Genomic DNA, 19,079 nt, shown 5'->3' on the forward strand with positions numbered 1-19,079 from the left:
CCATCCTCATAGAACAAACCAGAAGGATGAATGGATCCTTAGAAAGTTTGAGAAAGTTTTTCATCTGAAATTATTTTCTTTTTTAAAACATGGTTTGGCTGTGGGCCTATAGGGCTGCCAGACCATTGGGAGTTGCCATGCGAGTAGTCAGCTGAGTCATGATGGTAACTTGTTTCCTCTAGGTGGAAGATGCAACCCAGATGACCTTATTTCTTGGGCACGGTTCTGTAAGGTGAGAGCTACTTCTCTTCATCCTGTTTAAATGGGGGCAGAATTCTGCCATTATGATACTCCAGTTCACTCTTGTTTGTTAACTTTCCCCACATTTAAATGGATGTGTTTGCGTCTTTCTCGGCTTGGGCAATTATGGACTGGGAACTGGAATCATCTGGGACCTGGAGTCCATCTCCATTCAATCCCAGGTGCTTTATGCAAGCAGGGTGATGTTAGGAGAGATGATCCCACACCTGACATTGTTGGGCTCACATTTGAAGTATATTGAATGCACTTGTTTATCTCCTGCAGGTTGTACTTTTGGGAACTTGTTGGGATTTCTGCTCAGAAAAATGTTTCAATGTAGTGGTATCCCTCATCCTTTGCAGAGTCATTCGGTTGCAGAATATCTTTGAATTTCTGTATTTGAGTTGTAAACAAGAATGGCCTCTTCAAGTGGCGTGATAGAGGCTTCTGTATTTTGGCTCTCCTCCGTCCAAAAGGCTATGAGATTTTGAGTTCCTTCAAGATTTATGAACAGGAAAAAATTATGGCTGTGAACATGGACATCAGCCATGGCTTTCCTGCACATCTTCCTGGGAAATCAACCATTTATTTGGGCAAATAACCTGAGTTCTCAATTTTCTTTTGCCATTTTGTATTCTTACTGACTGCCTGAAGAGGGCTCTAAGCATTACGGAGAAGACTAGAGTCGCCTTCTTTTGAGAGAAGTATGAAATGTGGAGCAGGTGGCAGGCAGCGTTATTGGTGCTTGGAGATCCAGCAGAGTTAGGTAGACTCACTACTTCTAACACATCGTTCTTTTATCCCTTTGAATTTTAGGAAAACATAAATGATAAAAATTTCCCCTTCTGGTTATGGGTTGAAGGAATACTTGAACTCATTAAGAAACACCTCCTCTCCCTCTGGAATGATGGGTAAGGATTTCAAAAGTATTTTTCCTGGGATCTTAATGTCAAACTAAAATAGTGGTGTCTGTTGTAATTCTTGTTAGATTTGGGCACCTTAATTGTCTTGGGAAATATTATCAATTTCATATGTCTGACATGGGAATTTAATAAAGGACAAACTTGGATGAGAAATCAGATTCACTTTTGATTTTTTACAATTATGTAGATCAGTGCTTCTCCACCTGTGGATCCCCAGATGTTTTGGCCTTCAACTCCCAGAAATCCTAACATCTGGTAATCTGGTTGGGATTTCTGAGAGTTGTGGGCTAAAACACCTGGGGACCCACAGGTTGAGAACCACTGATGTTGACAAAGGATGGCCCTTCTGTTAGTGTTGGGTTCCAGGTTCCAGTGTCCTTCACTATTGGCTCTGTTTGCTGATATTAATGGGAGCTGTAGTCCATCACGATATGGAGCATTACATATTTCCAGGCCCTTCTTTTGTGGCTGTTGTTTCCATAAAAAATGATAAAATCAGTTACTCTCAAACCAGTTTGTAAAAGTTGTAGTGGAAGATCTGGAAATTTTGCAGCTGTGGAAAAGACCTAATATAATATTAGCACTCTAAAGGTGGAATTAATGCAGTTTGACACCACTTTAAAAGCCATGACTCAATGTTATGGGATCCTGAGATTTGTAGTTTGATGAGGCACCAGTACTCTTTGGCAGAGAAGGCTAAAGACATGGTTAAAATTCAACTTCCATGAGCCAGGGTATTCAGAATGGTGTCAAACTGCATTAATTATACAGTGTCAAGATCGGACTAGGATTCCACTTCCAATATATCACATTATGTTTGTACATGCAAATGCACATATTTAAAAAAGAGAGAGAGAAATCCCAAATGCTTCTAGTCCCGAGCATTTCAGATAAGGGATACCCAGCTTGTAATGTATAAGAAGCATAAAAGAAAAGCTTTCCCCAGGTAGTTCTGGGCATTGAAAGGAAGGTTGGTGTATTATTTTAATGGTTTTGTGTTGTATTTTTATTTCCTTGTATTTTTTTGCTGTGTTCTGTTGTATATTGATGTACTGTGGGGCTTGGCCTCATGTAAGCTGCCCCGAGTCCCCTTGGGGAGATGGTGGCAAGGTATAAATAAAGTTTTGTTGTTGTTGTTGTTGTGAACGTGGATAAAGTGAACAGGTATGGCTTCTTCTTTTCCCCTGTTACAGAAGTATCGTGGGTTTTATTAGCAAAGAGCGGGAGCGAGCCCTGCTAAATGGTAAAGCAAGTGGTACTTTTCTCCTGCGATTCAGCGAAAGTAGCCGAGAAGGTGCAATCACCTTTACCTGGGTAGAAGGACCAGCAAACGGTAAGCAGAATTGGAAAAAAAACCCCTCTCTTTGGAGATTTGGGATGTTGCACATTTGGACTACAGTTTTCAAGATCCTGATCCTCTTCCCGCAGTTGCCATATCTATTGACTGTGGCAGCCTTATCATCTAACTCACTTCTCCTCTAAATCTTGGTTAGGCATCCTTATACATGAAATCACCATATACAATGTAGACATAGTTATAATACACACTGCCTTTGGAGAGTGACCATCCATCCCATTTCTGTCTGTTCCATCTACAGTGTTGTCCTTATGAGGCACTTTCCCCTGTCCTAAATTGAAGGCCTATCCCCACTGCTCGTCCTTTTTGGTCTCTTCTCAAATACACTTTTTCTACTCCTACCTCATCCGGGGTTTTATCATTTTATCTTGTGCATTTGGTCTGCCCATTGTGTTTGATTTTCCATTATGTTATTTTGCTTTATTTATTTTATTTTGCTACTGTATGTATTTGATTCTGACGTAGTTTCTGTTTTGTATTTGTATTTTATTTTGCTGTATTGTATCTTCGGGCTTGGCCTCATGTTAGCTGCCCCAAGTCCCTTCTGGGGAGATGGTGCGGGGTATAAATAAAGTTTATTATTGATTATTATTATTATTATTATTATTATTATTATTGAGTTGGTGGCCATGCAGAGAACACATTGGATCAGGGAAGTGAAGCCAACAAGAGAGGTTAAATTCTGCGCAGCAGATTTGAGAAATGAGGGAAAAGATCAGAACTGACTGCGGGCGCATCTATGCTATAATAATAATAATAATAATAATAATAATAATAATCTTTATTTATACCCCGCCACCATCTCCCCAATGGGGACTCAGAGCGGCTTACTTGGGGCCAAGCCTGAACAACATATTACAACAAGATAAAACCAAAGTATAAACAATAAACAACAACATCAAAATTACATAAAGGGGAAAAAATTATAAACACAGTCATGAAGTAATATTCCAATAAGCACAATCACAATAACAATGGGCGGGCCACATGTACAGGATAAAACGATTAGAAGACTCTAATGAGATAAAAACAGGAGTAAGTTATTTGCAGGGAACTCATAAAAACACACAGAGTTGTGAAGCTAAACTTCCCATTTGGAGGGTATGTATTCCAGTGGGAAAATTCATGTAGTTTGACACCACTTATATGCCATGGCTATGGAATCACGGGCATTGCAGTTTCACATAGCCTTGAGCCCCCTGTGCTAAAACTACACCAAACTTCCCATGATTCCACAACATTTAACCAAGGCAGTTAAAAGTGCTGTTAAACCGCTTTAATTTTATAGCATAGAATCACCCCCATCAATTGTTATATAACCTATGGATAGCTTTACCTTTCTTGGAGAAGGGAAAGTACCAGTGTCACCTTGGCCACCTCTGTCGCTTTCCCACCCAGGCGTTCAAAGGGCCTTTTGCCACTCTACTCAGAGAAGGAGATGGTTCCTTTTTCGATACAGTCTCACAATGAACCGTAGATAGGTCTATCCAGATTTTGGGGGTCTGTTTTTTGGGGGTTTTTTTGTCTAAAATTTCTACTTAAAACAAGTATATATAGTAGATTGGGGTATGTAACGTCCTTTTGGCTTCAGATTGGACAGACTGCATAGAAAGCCGATCTAATCATCCTGCATTATTAACCTTTCCCTCCTTCTGCTTCTTTTCTCGTTTCCCCCCCCCCAGATCCTTACTTCCACTCAGTGGAGCCCTACACACGGAAGGAACTCACTGCCGTTAGTCTCCCTGATATCATTCGCAACTACAAAGTGATGGCAGCAGAGAATATTCCTGAAAATCCACTGAAGTTCCTTTATCCAGAGATCCCCAAGGACAATGCATTTGGCAAATACTACAGCAGGCCCAAAGACTGTGAGCAGTTTATATTTTTTATGTTTTATTTGAAAGCTACCTTGGGTAAGGGTCCTCTGGCACCTCAGATACTATTGGACTCAAGAACTTCCATCAGCTCTTGCTAGTATTGCTATCGGGAGTGGTGGAAATTATTGGCCAAGATACTTCAGCATAGTGTAAATATCTATCATTGGAATTACACTGCAATCCCAACACTGAATAACAAAATATTTCAACATAGGTAGATCACTGATCAATATGCATGGCTAGCAATCCATTGTGTTATTGAAGTTAACAGTGCACAGTCAAAGGCTACTGTAAGTGTGTCCTGTTTCTTTTTCCTGCCTCCAAAATGGGTCCAGAGGAGGAGACAGCATTGTGTCTGAAGATTGAAGCATGTTTTATCATGTTTACTAGGTTTTAGTTAAGCATTCCACCTCCCATTTTATTTTGCAGAAAAAGAGTTGATTGCAAAGCATATAGTTCAGACTTATTGTTGCAAGGCGTAGCTATTTCTATTGCACCTAATATAAGCTCAGACATGGATTTTTAAGGGAAAATTAATCATTTTTTTGCACTTCACCTCTATTCTCCTATCTAGTGGTTCTCAACCTGTGGGTCCCCAGATATTTTGGCCTTCAACTCCCAGAAATCCTAACAGCTGGTAAACTGGCTGGGATTTCTTGGAGTTGTAGGCCAAAACACCTGGGGACCCAGAAGTTGAGAAACACTAGTCTATGCTGTCATGGCTGATTTGGGCTGCAGTCGTAGGGTGAATTTACACTCCATGTTTTCATCGCTATGTCATTCTTACTGTTTTATGTGCTGTACTTTGGAGTTCTTTGTTAGCTGCCCGAGTCCCTTCAGGGAAATGGTGACAGGGTACTACTACTAATAATAATAATAATTATAATAATTATTATTATTTTACTGACACAAAAGCACAGTATGTCACAGCAAACGAGATCTATATGCTGGATTTTGGATCACAAAATCACAAGTCGAACACTTCCCAAGCGTCTAGGACTGTGTGATCTATTTTCGAATGATGCACACAGATCCAAGTAAGGTGGCCTTTTGCAATTGACAGATCTTGATTTTGTCAATATATTATTATTATTATTATTATTATTATTATTATTATTATTATTGTGTGGTTTTCTGGCATTGTATATTTCTGCCACTTCTGTGATTGTTCATTTGTATTTTGACAAAATCACAATCTGCCAACTGCAAAAGGCTACCTTACTTGGATCTACGCGCATCATTTGAAAATACATCACACAGTCCTAGATGCTTGGGAAGTGTTCGACTTGTGATTTTGTGATATGAAATCCAGCATCGAGATCTCGTTTGCTGTGACATACTGTGGTTTTGTGTCAGTAAAATACTACTACTACTACTACTACTACTAATAATAATAATAATAATACACTGTGAAATTAATGTGGTTGGTACCATTTTAATTACCATGGCTCAATGCTGTGGAATCATGAAACTGGTCATTTTTAGAAGGTTATCTCTGGCAAAAAGTGTATTAATTCTACAGTGTAGATGCAGCCTTATACCCAATGAACTGGAAATAAACACACATCTTAGTTGCTTCGCTTAGAATTATGCTAAATTAACGTAGTTTTGGAGTATGTGGATAACATGTTTAGTTCTCTAGATGCTTACATGAGAATTTTCTGTTTCCTTTTAAAGCTGCAGAACCCATGGATGTTGATGGCGGAAGGAAAGGATACATCAAAACTGAACTAATCTCTGTGTCTGAAGTGTGAGTTTGCCAAGAAGACACCTGAGTACATTTCCCTCTAGAATTGTCACAATGTTTCTGACAGGTTGGGAGGGCCCTTTCTTTGGAGGCCACGCAGCATCAGCACGTATGTCAGAGCGGCACTTTTGGATCAGCACACGCATGGGTTCATACTTGTGCTGATTCTGGATGCTGCATTGTGAACCCGCCTACTCTTAACATCAGGCCACCCTCACTCACTTGACACCAGCTATCCTTACTTTACACCATCTGCCTTACTGTTTCACTCATGCACTTGAAAAAAAATTGGTACATAGCTGTAAAAATAAAATGTGATTTTGTATATCTTGGTATAATGTGCTTCTTTTAATTTGAATGTAGTACTTCTTGGAAATGAGAAGCTTGGTTTTCTCAAATTTGGGGGAGTGGGGTATGTGTGTATCAAGCATTAGCCACTTGTTGCATGGCTGTTGGGTGTGTGTGAGTGTGTGGATGCAGAAAAGGGGTAAAAGAAGGGAAACTGAGAAAGGGAAGAGTGTAGCATTCCTAAATGGAAGATGGAGAGGGCTGCAGGTGACAAGGAGAGGTGGGTCTAAGAGTGAACCTGGATAAGATGGAATTGGTTGCATTGGTGGCTTAGGACGAAAAGAGGCAAGACTGAGGGCAGGAAGGCATATTCCAGCTTCACTCTGCTTATCCAGCCTTTCCAACATAGGGTTACATTTATTGGCAGATCCAAAGTGATTGTTTCTTGAAACTGCTCTTCATTCTATAGGTTTCCCTTGTTTTCTCTGCCCCACGTGTTTGGTTTAGGAGCTACTTAGATTGTAATGCTCAAGGGCCAAGCTTCTGGTATGTATGCATGTACATACATTTACAATGGGTGCTTTTATGTGTGTAATCATCATAATAAATTGAGTAGGATACTTATTCATCAGAATTGTGCCTGAAACTGTTTAGAGAACAATTAAGAGCAATATATGAGTCTGTGTCTTTAAGTTGTTTCCAATTGATGTTAACATCAGGGTTTTCTTGGCAATATTCGTTTGGGAGTGGGGTACCTTTGTCTTTCTCTGAGACTGGGACTTGCCCAGGATCACACAGTAGGTTTCCGTGCCTTCGAGCAGTGGTTCTCAACCTGTGGGTCCCCAGGTGTTTTGGCCTACAACTCCCAGAAATCCCATCCAGTTTATCAGCTGTTAGGATTTCTGGGAGTTGAAGGCCAAAACATCTGGACACCCACAGGTTGAGAAACACTGGATTAGAGGGATTCAAACTCTGGTCTCTAGAATCCTAGTCTGACACGCAATCCCCTACTACACCATGATAGCTGTCATAGTATACGATAAGGAGGCATTGTAAGTAATTCTTATAATTCTTGGGATCTTCAGGTGCATGAAAGAAGTGTATTAAGTGTGGTTGTGTCCATTCCAGGGTGTCATACGTGTGCAGGAGAGTTTTATCTGCCAGTTCATGAAAATGAGTTCGTAATCAGTTGGAACTCTGACAATGGTTTTTGAAGGCAGGGAGAGACATGTTAATGTTTTTTTTTTCCAAAAAGGATTGTGCATGCATACTTGAAAATAGTCCCCATCTTAAGAGAGTCCCCTGTATGAGGATGAAGAAAGAATTACTGTCCTATGAAGGCATGTTAACGTTGAAATATTGTTTCAAATGTGTTGACAGATTAAAGGTGCCTTTGGTTGGTATTACAAGTTTGAGTTTGCCATTCATTTTTAAAAGTCGCAATTATAGTTTTAGTGCTGTTAGGCATGGAAATGTGTCTGGCATAGTAACTCTTTGTAGGATATGAAATGCAGCGAAATTTAGAATCCTTTGGAGTTTGTGTATCACACCTGCAGGTTGCGGCACACCTTTCTTCTTTTACACAAGCCTGGTTCCTGGACTCCTATGTGTTGTTGAGGCACGAGGGGATAAAACCATCCTTGGCTCTTGCTCACCCATGATGCAGTGTTGTTTGTGCCATATAAATAGAAAATATAGTAAACCTATTGTATTCACAATTAGAGCCCTGCCACTTGTTTCAACAGGACAGGGAGGGTCTGTATTGTCCAGGCTTTTCTCACCTCTGGGCAATATCTCTTGGGCACTAAAACATTTCTGTAGATGGAGGCACTCTGTGCTAGGATTGATGACCTACTGTTGCTACCAGCTCATTTGAAACAGTTAATTTTTTATTCTTCCTTTTGTCCCTTCTTTGTCTGGCAGCCATCCTTCCAAACTGCTCTCCCCCGAGAACCTCTTGCCTCTGTCTCCTGAAGATTTTAGTGCAGTTACACAAGAGATAAGCCCTACAGAACTTATGGTGAGTAAACAGCAAACACCCCAATCAGCTTTTTTTTGTGGCAAAATATTAAGATAATCGCAAAGAGTAAATATCTCTGCAAATAGTTACTGGGCTTCCCAAACCTTGCTTATGTTAGAACCTATGGCTGTAAGTAGAAACCTGTTTTTATTTTTTTATTTATTTATGACATGTATATGCCACCATTCTCACCCCGAAGGGGACTCAGAGCAGCTTACAAGATATATATATATATACATACATACAATATATTATAATATTAGCATAATACAATATCAGTATTATATATTACTATATTGTACTATACCATTATATTGTAATATTAGTAATATTACATGTAATATAAAATATATAATTATAATATATTATTAGTAGTAGTAGTATTATATTGTATTACATTAAATATTATAAATATTATATGTATATACAATATATTATATTATATTATATTATATTATATTATATTATATTATTAGCATAGCACAGGGGACAAGGTGAAACTGTCTTCTGGCCCCCTCTCTCTTCACATGCATCTTATTTACATTTGTAAATGGATGGGTGTTTTCCAACCTTTTGGAAATGTCTTAGGTGTGGATTTCCTGCACCTCTCCTTTAGTTTTGCTTCTTTGATGGGAAGCCTTGCTAGAGACAAGATCTTGGTCTCACAGTGCTGTATAGTATCCTAACATGGGAGGCTGTGGCCAAGATCCTATTTGAAGCCAGTATTGATCTTATTTGAAATTTCAAGTGTTGGATCCACCTTAGACAACACTGCATGGTACTCACATTGCTTGAAGAGAGGAAGCAAATGGGTGGTGCTTCAGAGCAGGGTTTGTACATGAATAAAAGTTTTATAAACTCAAATGCTCTATTGAAAACATCTGGCCCTCTATCAGTTTTTTGGATTATTCCCATCAACCTTTGGTCTCATAGCCACTGTCAATGGATAGTGCACGTTGTCACCTTAACACATTTGGAGGGCCACAGCTGCCTGCCTGTAGCATTTAAGTACTGTTCCTCTCTCTAATGATGTGTTTTGTTCTTTTCCAGATATGTTCAGAATATGCATCATAAGGGTTTGCTGAACTGACCCACAACAAAGCTTGTTATTTTGCTATCTATCTATCTGTTAGCTTGCAACTGCTTGAGCACCTTCTTAAGGCTTTGGAAGTTGTAGTGTGTGCTTGCCCTCTATTAGTATACTCTACAGCCCTGGCCCTTTGTGTAGTCAAGAGTCACTTGAAAACATAGGAAGGCATCCTTGTCTCCAAGGAGAAATGTTAGCTAGCCATCTTGCGTGTAACATTTTCCTGCTGCCCTATTTAGTGACAGTCAAAACCAGTGGTGACGAACCTATGGCAGAAGGGGCACACAACGCCCTGTCTCCTGGCACACGTGCCATCGCCCACTTCTTTCCCCCACTGCTAGCCCTTACTTGCTCACCCCCACTTGCTTGCTCGCTTCCTACTCCCACTTGCCCACTTGCTTGCCCACCCCCAGCCCACTCTCTCCAAGTGCCCCCACTCCCCACTGGTTTGGGCTCTCCATCTCTAAAATGTTTGTCATCACTGGTATAAATGTAGGTGGATGAAACATTGTAGTAAGTGTTTCAAAAACAGTGTTAGTTGCATCCTTATGTAGTCAAAACTTCGTAATGGTTGAGAGGTATTATGACTTAGAAGAAATGTCAGATCTTCTGGGAGCAAGCTACATAACAACAATGCCATACATCTTTTGGGTAGTAGACATGCCCATTAATTGCCTTAAAATTGGCAAAAAATTGTGCCCTTGGAACCATTGAAGCTATCGTATATAATATATAGATGGACAGCTGGTTCCCCATATTTTTTCAGCTTCAACTTCCAGAATCCGTTAGTAGTGATTAAATTCTAGTTAGGACTTGTGACTTAGAAATACGCAGAGAGGCACAATTGTCCATCCCCTGGTATTATAAGATGGGGGAAGGGTGGAGTTAGGTTTGTAGTAGCAGAACGATAATCCAAGAGAGAAACAGCACATTTTTCCAAAATGGCAAAGTTCTGGGAGGGATTGAATCAGAGGAGTAGTGTTCAACCACAAGAGAGTAGGCCAAACTTTGGGGGTATACTTCAAAGACTGGCGAAAAATACATTTCCTTACTCTCAGCTTTTCTTGGATATTCCTTGACCTAGCAATTTTTGCTCTTGTTCTCAACCTGTGGGTCCTCAGTTGTTTTGGCCTTCAACTCCCAGAAATCTCAGCCAGCTTTTAGGATTTCTGGGGGTTGAAGGCCAAAACATCTGGGGACCCACAGGTTGAGAACCACTGTTTCAAAGGGATAAGCTGCTTCACTCCTTTTGGGGGCCTTAAGACAACATTGCCTTGGTTGTTGAGGTAGTAACCAATGCTGTTCTGACAATAGAACAAGTGATAGTGCTCAAAGTGATGCTGCTACAGAGTTCAAGCAGGGGCGCTAAAAGCAAGCCAAGCCAGCAGCCAGTCGAGGTGTGGTCAAGCAGATTTGTTTTGTGTGCTAACAAACCACTGCGTTCCTCTGTGATTGTGTGCATCAGACTATGGGGGTTGCATTTGGTGTGTGGGGGGATGACTCAGTCTTGCATGCTTCAGTGCAAGTCCAAAGAAGATTAGTGCATGAGGTGTATTTAGTGCAGCTTGCTGTGTTTCCGCTTGCAGTCCTTGGAGATAGGTAATCCAATTACCTCAGGGTACTGCGGTTCACACGAGATTCTTCCATATTTCAACCAACTGAAAATTCACAAGCTTATTAAGGGGTACTGTAGACCGAGTTTTGACTTGTGGGATTTCTAGTTGTGGATTGCATTTCCCATTTGTCCTAGCAAACATAGTGGTATTGCATTCCAACAATATTTGGGTGCTGGCTTGATTTTCACCCCTTCTTTGTAGTGTATGTTAATCCTGCTCCAGCACTTGGAAAAGTTACTGTTTTGGACAACATCTCCCAGAATCTTCCATCCGTCATAGGCTCTTATCCATACGGGGCAGTAGCAAGGCTAGCTGGCAAATTATGGGGAGTCCAAAAAGGCAACTTTTTCAATCTCTGCATTTTTCCATGGTTTTGTGAAGAGAAAAGCAACACTGAGCCAGTTTACTGACAAATGTATATCTTCACGATAGGTATCTCCATCTCCCACATCAGTCAACAAAATCAATGTTTTTGATATCTCTTTAAAGACTGAGGGCCCTTCCACACAGCCCTATATCCCAGAATATCGTGGCAGAAAATCCCACATTATCTGTATGTGGACTCAGATAACCAGTTCAAAGCAGATATTGTGGGGTTTTCTGCCTTGATATTCTGGGATATAGGGCTGCGTGGAAGGGCCCTGGGTCCACACTGCCCTATATCCCAGTTCAAAGCAGATAATGTGGGGTTTTATTCAGCAGTATATCCCAGAATATCAAGGCAGAAAATCCCACAATTTCTGCTTTGAGTTGGGTTATCCGAGTCCACACTCAGATAATGTGGGATTTTCTGCCTTGATATTCTGGGATATAGGGCTGTGTGGAAGGGCCTTGGGTCCACACTGCCCTATATCCCAGTTCAAAGCAGATAATGTGGGGTTTTATTCAGCAGAATATCCCAGAATATCAAGGCAGAAAATCCCACAATTTCTGCTTTGAGCTGGGTTATCGGAGTCCACACTCAGATAATGTGGGATTTTCTGCCTTGATATTCTGGGATATAGGGTTGTGTGGAAGGACCCTCAGGGCCCTTCCAGTCAGGCCCTATATCCATCTGATCCCAGGTTTTCTGAATTTCCCAGATTATCTGGCAGTGCGGCCTCATATAATCCACTTAAAAGCAGATAACCTGGGATCGGATCCTGGGATATAGGGGCTGTCTGGAAGGGCCCTGAATATCTTAGTACACTCCTCTTGTTGGAACAGAGATGGCAGGTTAGAAAAAGAGATGAGCAAGTGGGTTGTTGTAGGTTTTTAGTGAGTCACTACCTCTGAGGATGCTTGCCATAGATGCAGGTGAAACGTCAGGAGAGAATGCCTCTAGACCATGGCCATATAGCCCGAAAAACCTACAACAACCAGTGATTCCGGCCATGAAAGCCTTTGACAATACAGAGATGAGCAAGCTAGACAAGAACATACTTTTTTTGGTATGGTTGTTTATTATCATGTTGTAAAATGCAACACCATTGGTTTTGTAATCCTTAAAATAAATCTTACTTTCAGAACTGGTACAGCTCAAATATTTAAGATTAAATTAAATCATGGGAAACTTGTCAGAAGCAAAATACATTCATTGTGGTTTATGTTCTACAACAAAGAATGTCAAATGTCAAGCCAAATGTCAGTCACAGTTTACTCAGAAGGTCACTAAAAACGGTCACGGGCCGTCCTGCTCTGACGCTAAAAGACAACACTTCTAAAAGGAGACGGGACCATTGTAATATCAGTGTACAAAGCACTGGCTGGCTTTTATCAATTTTGGAGGCTCTGAGAATTGTTGGATTGTTATACCCAATAATTCAACATTATTTATATTATGTTGAATTATTATTATACTTGGATAATGTGGTGTTGGAGCAATATAAAGCTGGCTTCTTCGTAGATAAAAACATTTCAATGGAAATAATTAAAGAACAGCACTGCGGAATTAGCAAAATAAATCCACAGAGAAATGAACTGCCTCCACTGGACACACAGACTTTACGAAATACAACCTCCTCTCAATGAGGAAAAGCTAAGAATACTTTTGCAGAAGAAGCTGATGCTAAAGTAGCTCTTACATACTGGCAGTGCGAGGGAAAGGCCAACATAATCTCTTAAGCTATTTAGGCTAAATGACTTAGACTTGTATGCTTATTGCAGCGATAGCATTCGGTTATAAAGTAAACAATGGTTGCTAAATATATTCGACAGAAACATTTTGAGTTGTCGGGAGAAATTCAAAGAGTTTAATGGACAGGTGTTCATGGGCGTGCGTTCGTTTTGGAGAAAAGAAAGCTAAGAGGCATCACATATTTTTAGGCCTGTCGGTTATTCAGACAGTATTGCTGGAGACTCGCAGGGCAGTCCAGAAAATGATTTCGACTAAAATAGCAGGAGGAGGATTGTATAGAGAATTAATCTTGTGAGTACACGAATGCTGTTTATTGGGGAAACCCTTGGTGGAAATTCTTGGAACTTCACACCTCAACATAGGTTTGTTTGTTTGTTTTGGTCGTGTCAGGAGCGACTTGAGAAATTGCAAGTCGCTTCTGGTATGAGAGAATTGGCCGTCTGCAAGGACGTTGCCCAGGGGACGCCTGGATGTTTTGATGTGTTACTATCCTTGTCAGAGGTTTCTCTCATGTCCCCACATGAGGAGCTGGAGCTGACAGAGGGAGCTCATCCGTGTTCTCCCAGGATTCGAACCTATGACCTGTCAGTCTTCAGTCCTGCCAGCACAGGGGTTTAATCAACTGCGCCACAAGGGTCAGTCCTATTTATTCAACCAATAATTATCACCAGACCTATGTATTTAGCAAATAATCAAGAGGTTCTATGGTTCTAGGTTTACATTCAACTTTTATAGTACACATATCCTTAAATGTGTTCAGCTGGTAATCCAACACTAACTACTTTATGCATATTTATATTCCTCGTCTGCTATATTGTAAATTACTGGCATCAAAAAGCAGCCCAAAGTACAAGATAAAAGGCAAAACAGTCAAATGAAAGTGACACAATGACTCTGGTGTATCCCTCTCTATGTTGTCCTGCTACTATCTCAATCAGTAGACTGAACAATGTCTTCTTTCTTAAAATGATCCTTGTCTTCTGTCAGTTTGAAGTAAAGACCTCTTTATCCAAGTGTGAGCTTAAGCGAAATCTGAAAACTTCTTTAGATCATCAGGTTCTGCCCTTGAATAGAACATCTGCCATCATTAAAGTATAGGGAAGGGAAACACACACTTTTGGTGTTATGTGATACACATACAAGACGTGACAAAAACAAGTAGGAGCAGCAGGCGCCTGCGACTGAAGAATATCAGCGGTTGATCGTCGAATGTGTGGGGAAGGGAGGAAGGGAACCGGCAAGGGATCAAGATGTGGAAGAACCACTTCCAACTCTAAATTTCCAAGATTATGTGATTACATTCCTCTATGCTTTTTGGTCAAACAAACCGTCAAACAGTTTCCCTGATAAAAACTCTCCGAACAAAAGCATAAACCATGAACCACAGTCATCAGTCTATACTTCTTTTGGAGAATTGCATGATCTCAATGGGTATCATAGGAATTAAAAAGACACAAATAAAATGTTAAGTGCAGGTTGATGCTCGGTGCATTCAGACTAAATCCACATCAGCAACAACTCTTGAAATCTAGCAAGACCACATTTACACTGGCACATGATAGCAGCCCAATTCCACACACGGACAGACACACTTCCAGACAGCTTCAGTTATCTAATCTTTTGTTTTTAAAAAAACGGAGCAGAAAAAGCTCTTGACCACAGAGTAAAGCTTCATGGAGGATGGAGAAATAAATTAAGTAGTGCAGAAAGCCAATGAGAGCCAAGTTTTTCCTCCTCTTATCTGTTTACATGTTGCACGAGGTAATAATTGCTCACATAAATGGAGACTCGCGGGGAGGTTTTTCTTTCCCTGAATTTTCTGAAAGAGAAACTAGATTTGTCCCGTGCAATGAAGAAAGCTCCCGTTAAAACACTGAAACAAAGCGATACTTCTGGAAAATATACATCACTATCCAATAGAAACACACACGCTCTTCATAATCATTTTTTCCACAATTAAATAGGTAACTTTGATTCTTGGGAACAGAAGAAGGTTATAGTAAGCCATCTAGGTTTTTTTGTACAGTTTGATCTTTTCCGTTGTTGGGACCCTCTGGAGGTGTATACTGAACCTGATACTCTTGAAGAATTTTAAATACATCATGATGTCCAAAGTGCAAAGCTTCATCCATAGGAGTGTTGTTCCACCTGTAAAAAGCACCATTTTCAAGGTTAATATGATTGAAGAAATCCACATAGTTACACAAAGCAAGCTCAAATCAGAACATTGGGAAAGTACCTTTAGTTGTTGGGTTTGTAATGTAGTAGTAGTAGTAATACTTTATTTGTATTCCACCCTTTCTCCTTGTGGGGACTCGGGGCGAATACACAACGCAAGGCAAACATTCAATGCCAAGAAACACCGATACGGTAAAGGCTCTTGAGGGCCTTTTGGCTCTTGAGGGGTGGTGGTGCTCATCTCCATTTCTAAGCTGATGAGGTTGTGTTGTCCGTAGACACCACCTAGGTCATGTCACTGCATGGAGCGCCATTTACCTTCCAGTCGAAGGAGGGTTTTCCTTTGCTTCCTTCTTAAGTTGAGAAAGTCTGACTTGCCCAAAGTCATCCAGTTGGTCTCCATGTCTGACTAGGCATTCAAATCACAGTCCAACACTCAAATCATAACACTGCACTGGCTTATGGCACATGTTTAGTCGCTTCCGACTCTTCGTGACCTCATGAACCAGTCCACACCAGAGCTCCCTGTCAGCCATCACCACCCCCAACTCTTTCAAGGTCAAGCCAGTCACTTCAAGGATGCCATCCATCCATCTTGCCTTTGGTCAGCCCCTCTTCCTTTTTCCTTCCATTATGTTTATTTACAACACTTTACTCTCTTTTGCCTATGTTTTGCCTTTATCACAGGGATTATTTTTCCTTCCTTTACATTTAAGATTCTGAAAGATGACTGCCTAAAATGAACTGTGGCCATTTGATAAAATCTTTTTATCCTGAGACTGGGCAGAATTTCTCTTATGTGCATATGTCCTTTTCTGGGTGCTGCAGAAGTTGGTATTCCCTTCCTCCCTCTACAATACCCAAGATCTTCCCTCCTGACTGCCACAAAATTGAGGTTTGGGAACTCACGTAGTCACAGGTCTCATTTCCCCTGCTCTGTATCCTCCTTTTACCTTGCTCGGTTATTCCAGCCTCACCTCATCCCACCCGACTTCTGATGTTTTGTTCTGTAAATAACTCTGATTGTCAGTCCCAGCCCCAAAAGAGCTAACAGATGGCAACTTAAATTGGAGAGAATTCTCATTAAGTTCCATATAAAGCATGAGGTTGAAATCCTTGGAGGCCATTGCTTGTGACGCCAATGCAAGCATAATTGAACTCACTGCTAAGGCTCTGCTATACCTTTAGTGCAGATGCTCACCTGTCTTTGGGGAAAGGATTCACTTTGCAGGCTTCCAGCAAAAATTTAACTACCTCGACGTGACCTACAATACAGAAATGGATAATTACATATATATACTCATTATATATGCTGGCCTAAAGGGAAACAGCTGCTTCAGTCATTCACTCATTGCACCAACCTTCTGCGGCCGCTACATGCAGCGCTGTCCGGGAATCGTAGTCTCTCTGCTCCATATCCATGCCGGACAAGGCAAATCTGAAAATAAAGTAGGGAAATATAAGGAGAAGAATCCACTCATACAACAAAGGCACAAATGCTTAAGGCAATGACTTCCTGGTTTTGAAGCATAGTTAAATTTGGAAACTCTTTCCTCTCTGTTTTAAAAAAGAGGTTGCAGAAGGGGCTAACAGAGGCCCCTTCTACACTGCCATATAATCCAGATTATCAAATAAGATAACCCATTTTATCTGCTTTGAATGAGATTATATTAGTCTACACTGCCCTATAATCCAGTTCAAAGGAATAAATCTGGGTTTTATGGCAGTGTAGAAGGAGCCTAAGAGTGTCAACAATGTAGCCATGTTTCTTCCCCCTTTCCCTGTACTGATGAGTTCAAGGAAAGGTGGAAATCAATCTGAAATCAGATCTGATCTAGCCATCGACCTGACCCCAAAGGTATGAGACAGTCTGGAGTTTCAAGCAAATTATGAATGTGTAACCTAACCATTTTTTTTGTGTTTGGTAAAATAACATCATGTTCCACTGCCAATGAGGACTCAAGGAGGAGGATGTCTCTGCTACCTTCCCATCACCAAGCAGTTCTTGTCTGCCTCATTCACTGGTCAAAGAGGGACAAAAATATCCCGATTTGGACAGGGTGAACAACATGGACCCTCCTAGACTCATAGAATCATAGAGTTGGAAGAGACCTCATGGGCCATCCAGTCCAACCCCCTGCCAAGAAGCAGGAATATTGCATTCAAAGCACCCCTGACAGATGACCATCTAGCCTCTGTTTAAAAACCTCTCTGGGGCAGAGAGTTCCACTGCTGAACGGCTCTCACAATCAGGAAGTTCTTCCTAATGTTCAAGTGGAATCTCCTTTCTTGTAGTTTGAAGCCATTGTTCCGTGTCCTAGTCTCCAGGGAAGCAGTAAACAAGCTTGCTCCCTCCTCCCTGTGACTTCCTCTCACATATTTATACATGACTATCATGTCTTCTCTCAGCCTTCTCTTCTTCAGGCTAAACATGCCCAGCTCCTTAAGCCGCTCCTCATAGAGCTTGTTCTCCAGACCCTTGATCATTTTAGTCGCCCTCCTCTGGACACATTCCAGCTTGTGCAATTGCTCACTGTTATGATTAACTGGTGCTATGGTCAAGCCAAGAGATGTTACTCATTTCTAAAAAACTTAGTAATTACATAGACTAATGTAGACTATCCAATGTTGATGTTTAAGAAACTAAGGACACATCTCCACTGCAGAATTAATACAGTTCGACAACACTTTACCTGCTCAATGTTATGGAATCCTGAGGTTTGTAGTTTTACAAGCCTTCTCTAAGCAGAGTGTTGGTGCTTCACTAAACTACAAATTCCAGGACTCAATAGCATTGACCCACAGCAGTCTCAACCAATTCAACAGTTAATGGCAGTGGCAAAAATTAAATGTGTGGAGTATAACAACTAGGTTCAAAGTAAGTACCACACAATTAAACTTTCAAACATGGAACAGAAAAAATGTTCAAATTTTCTTAGATAGTGTTATGTAGTGGAGATGCACCTTAAAGTTATGTTTGGAACAAAATAATTTGCACCCAGAATGGCCATGGGTACGGAACTGCAATCTAAAACTTTTGTAAAGTCAAAATCTTCCACTCCTGCTCTGAGGTGGTAGGAAATATTTAATTTCTAACACCACTGTACTGCGTGTAATCATGATTTCAGGGCAGTTTACAAGATCAGAACAATACATTTAAAGAAAACTATCTGCAAAGAAAAGAGCCACAACAAGTCCAACTCTACAGTGCAAATTTAATCCATCACCCACGCTGTCCTTTAAACGGACAGATGAAAGAGAAATAAGATTTTATTGCACACAAATGCACCCACACGTACACACACGGTGCCAACATTTCTCAGCCATATTGATTTTACCTTCTTAATGCAGACACATCACCCGTGTAGGCCGCAAACAAGAGATTAATCACAGATTTCACCTGAAAAGGGGAAAAAAGAAGAATGACTAAGATTATTGCCTCCTTTTGTCTTTGTATTGGGAGGATTGAAAGAAAGTGCAATATTAAGAAATCCATAAAAGCAACTTTAATCTTCCCATCTTTTTCTATGACTGTGCATCTATATCTATATAACAGCTCAGGAAAACTTCAAAGCAACAGAGTGAATTTTTTGAGCCACAGTTGGCACTGGAGACAGACAGCAAGCGAGA

The 19,079-nt window shown here is 40.7% G+C and overlaps 2 protein-coding genes across 5 annotated transcripts in view; one reads left to right on the plus strand and one right to left on the minus strand.

The window, feature by feature from the left end:
* STAT1 (signal transducer and activator of transcription 1) overlaps positions 1-12,723 on the plus strand; it is a 53,958-nt gene extending 41,235 nt beyond the window's left edge. The window contains exons 18-24 of the mRNA XM_060780611.2: positions 183-232; positions 1,057-1,151; positions 2,357-2,496; positions 4,203-4,388; positions 6,075-6,147; positions 8,356-8,452; positions 9,503-12,723. Of these exons, the coding sequence (XP_060636594.2) occupies positions 183-232; positions 1,057-1,151; positions 2,357-2,496; positions 4,203-4,388; positions 6,075-6,147; positions 8,356-8,452; positions 9,503-9,526 (665 nt within the window). The 3' untranslated portion in view covers positions 9,527-12,723. The remainder of the gene's footprint in view (positions 1-182; positions 233-1,056; positions 1,152-2,356; positions 2,497-4,202; positions 4,389-6,074; positions 6,148-8,355; positions 8,453-9,502) is intronic.
* A 2,166-nt stretch (positions 12,724-14,889) lies between these two features.
* Positions 14,890-19,079, minus strand: part of GLS (glutaminase) — a 73,059-nt gene continuing 68,869 nt past the window's right edge. For all 4 annotated transcript variants that reach the window (XM_060780623.2, XM_060780653.2, XM_060780663.2 and 1 more), the window contains 4 exons: positions 18,788-18,849; positions 16,811-16,887; positions 16,651-16,714; positions 14,890-15,419 (listed from right to left, as the gene is read on the minus strand). In XM_060780623.2, coding sequence (XP_060636606.2) covers positions 15,266-15,419; positions 16,651-16,714; positions 16,811-16,887; positions 18,788-18,849 — 357 coding nt within the window. In that variant the 3' untranslated portion in view covers positions 14,890-15,265. The remainder of the gene's footprint in view (positions 15,420-16,650; positions 16,715-16,810; positions 16,888-18,787; positions 18,850-19,079) is intronic.

This window comes from Anolis sagrei, chromosome 1, assembly GCF_037176765.1.
Source record: "Anolis sagrei isolate rAnoSag1 chromosome 1, rAnoSag1.mat, whole genome shotgun sequence".
NCBI classification, from domain to species: Eukaryota; Metazoa; Chordata; class Lepidosauria; order Squamata; family Dactyloidae; genus Anolis; species Anolis sagrei.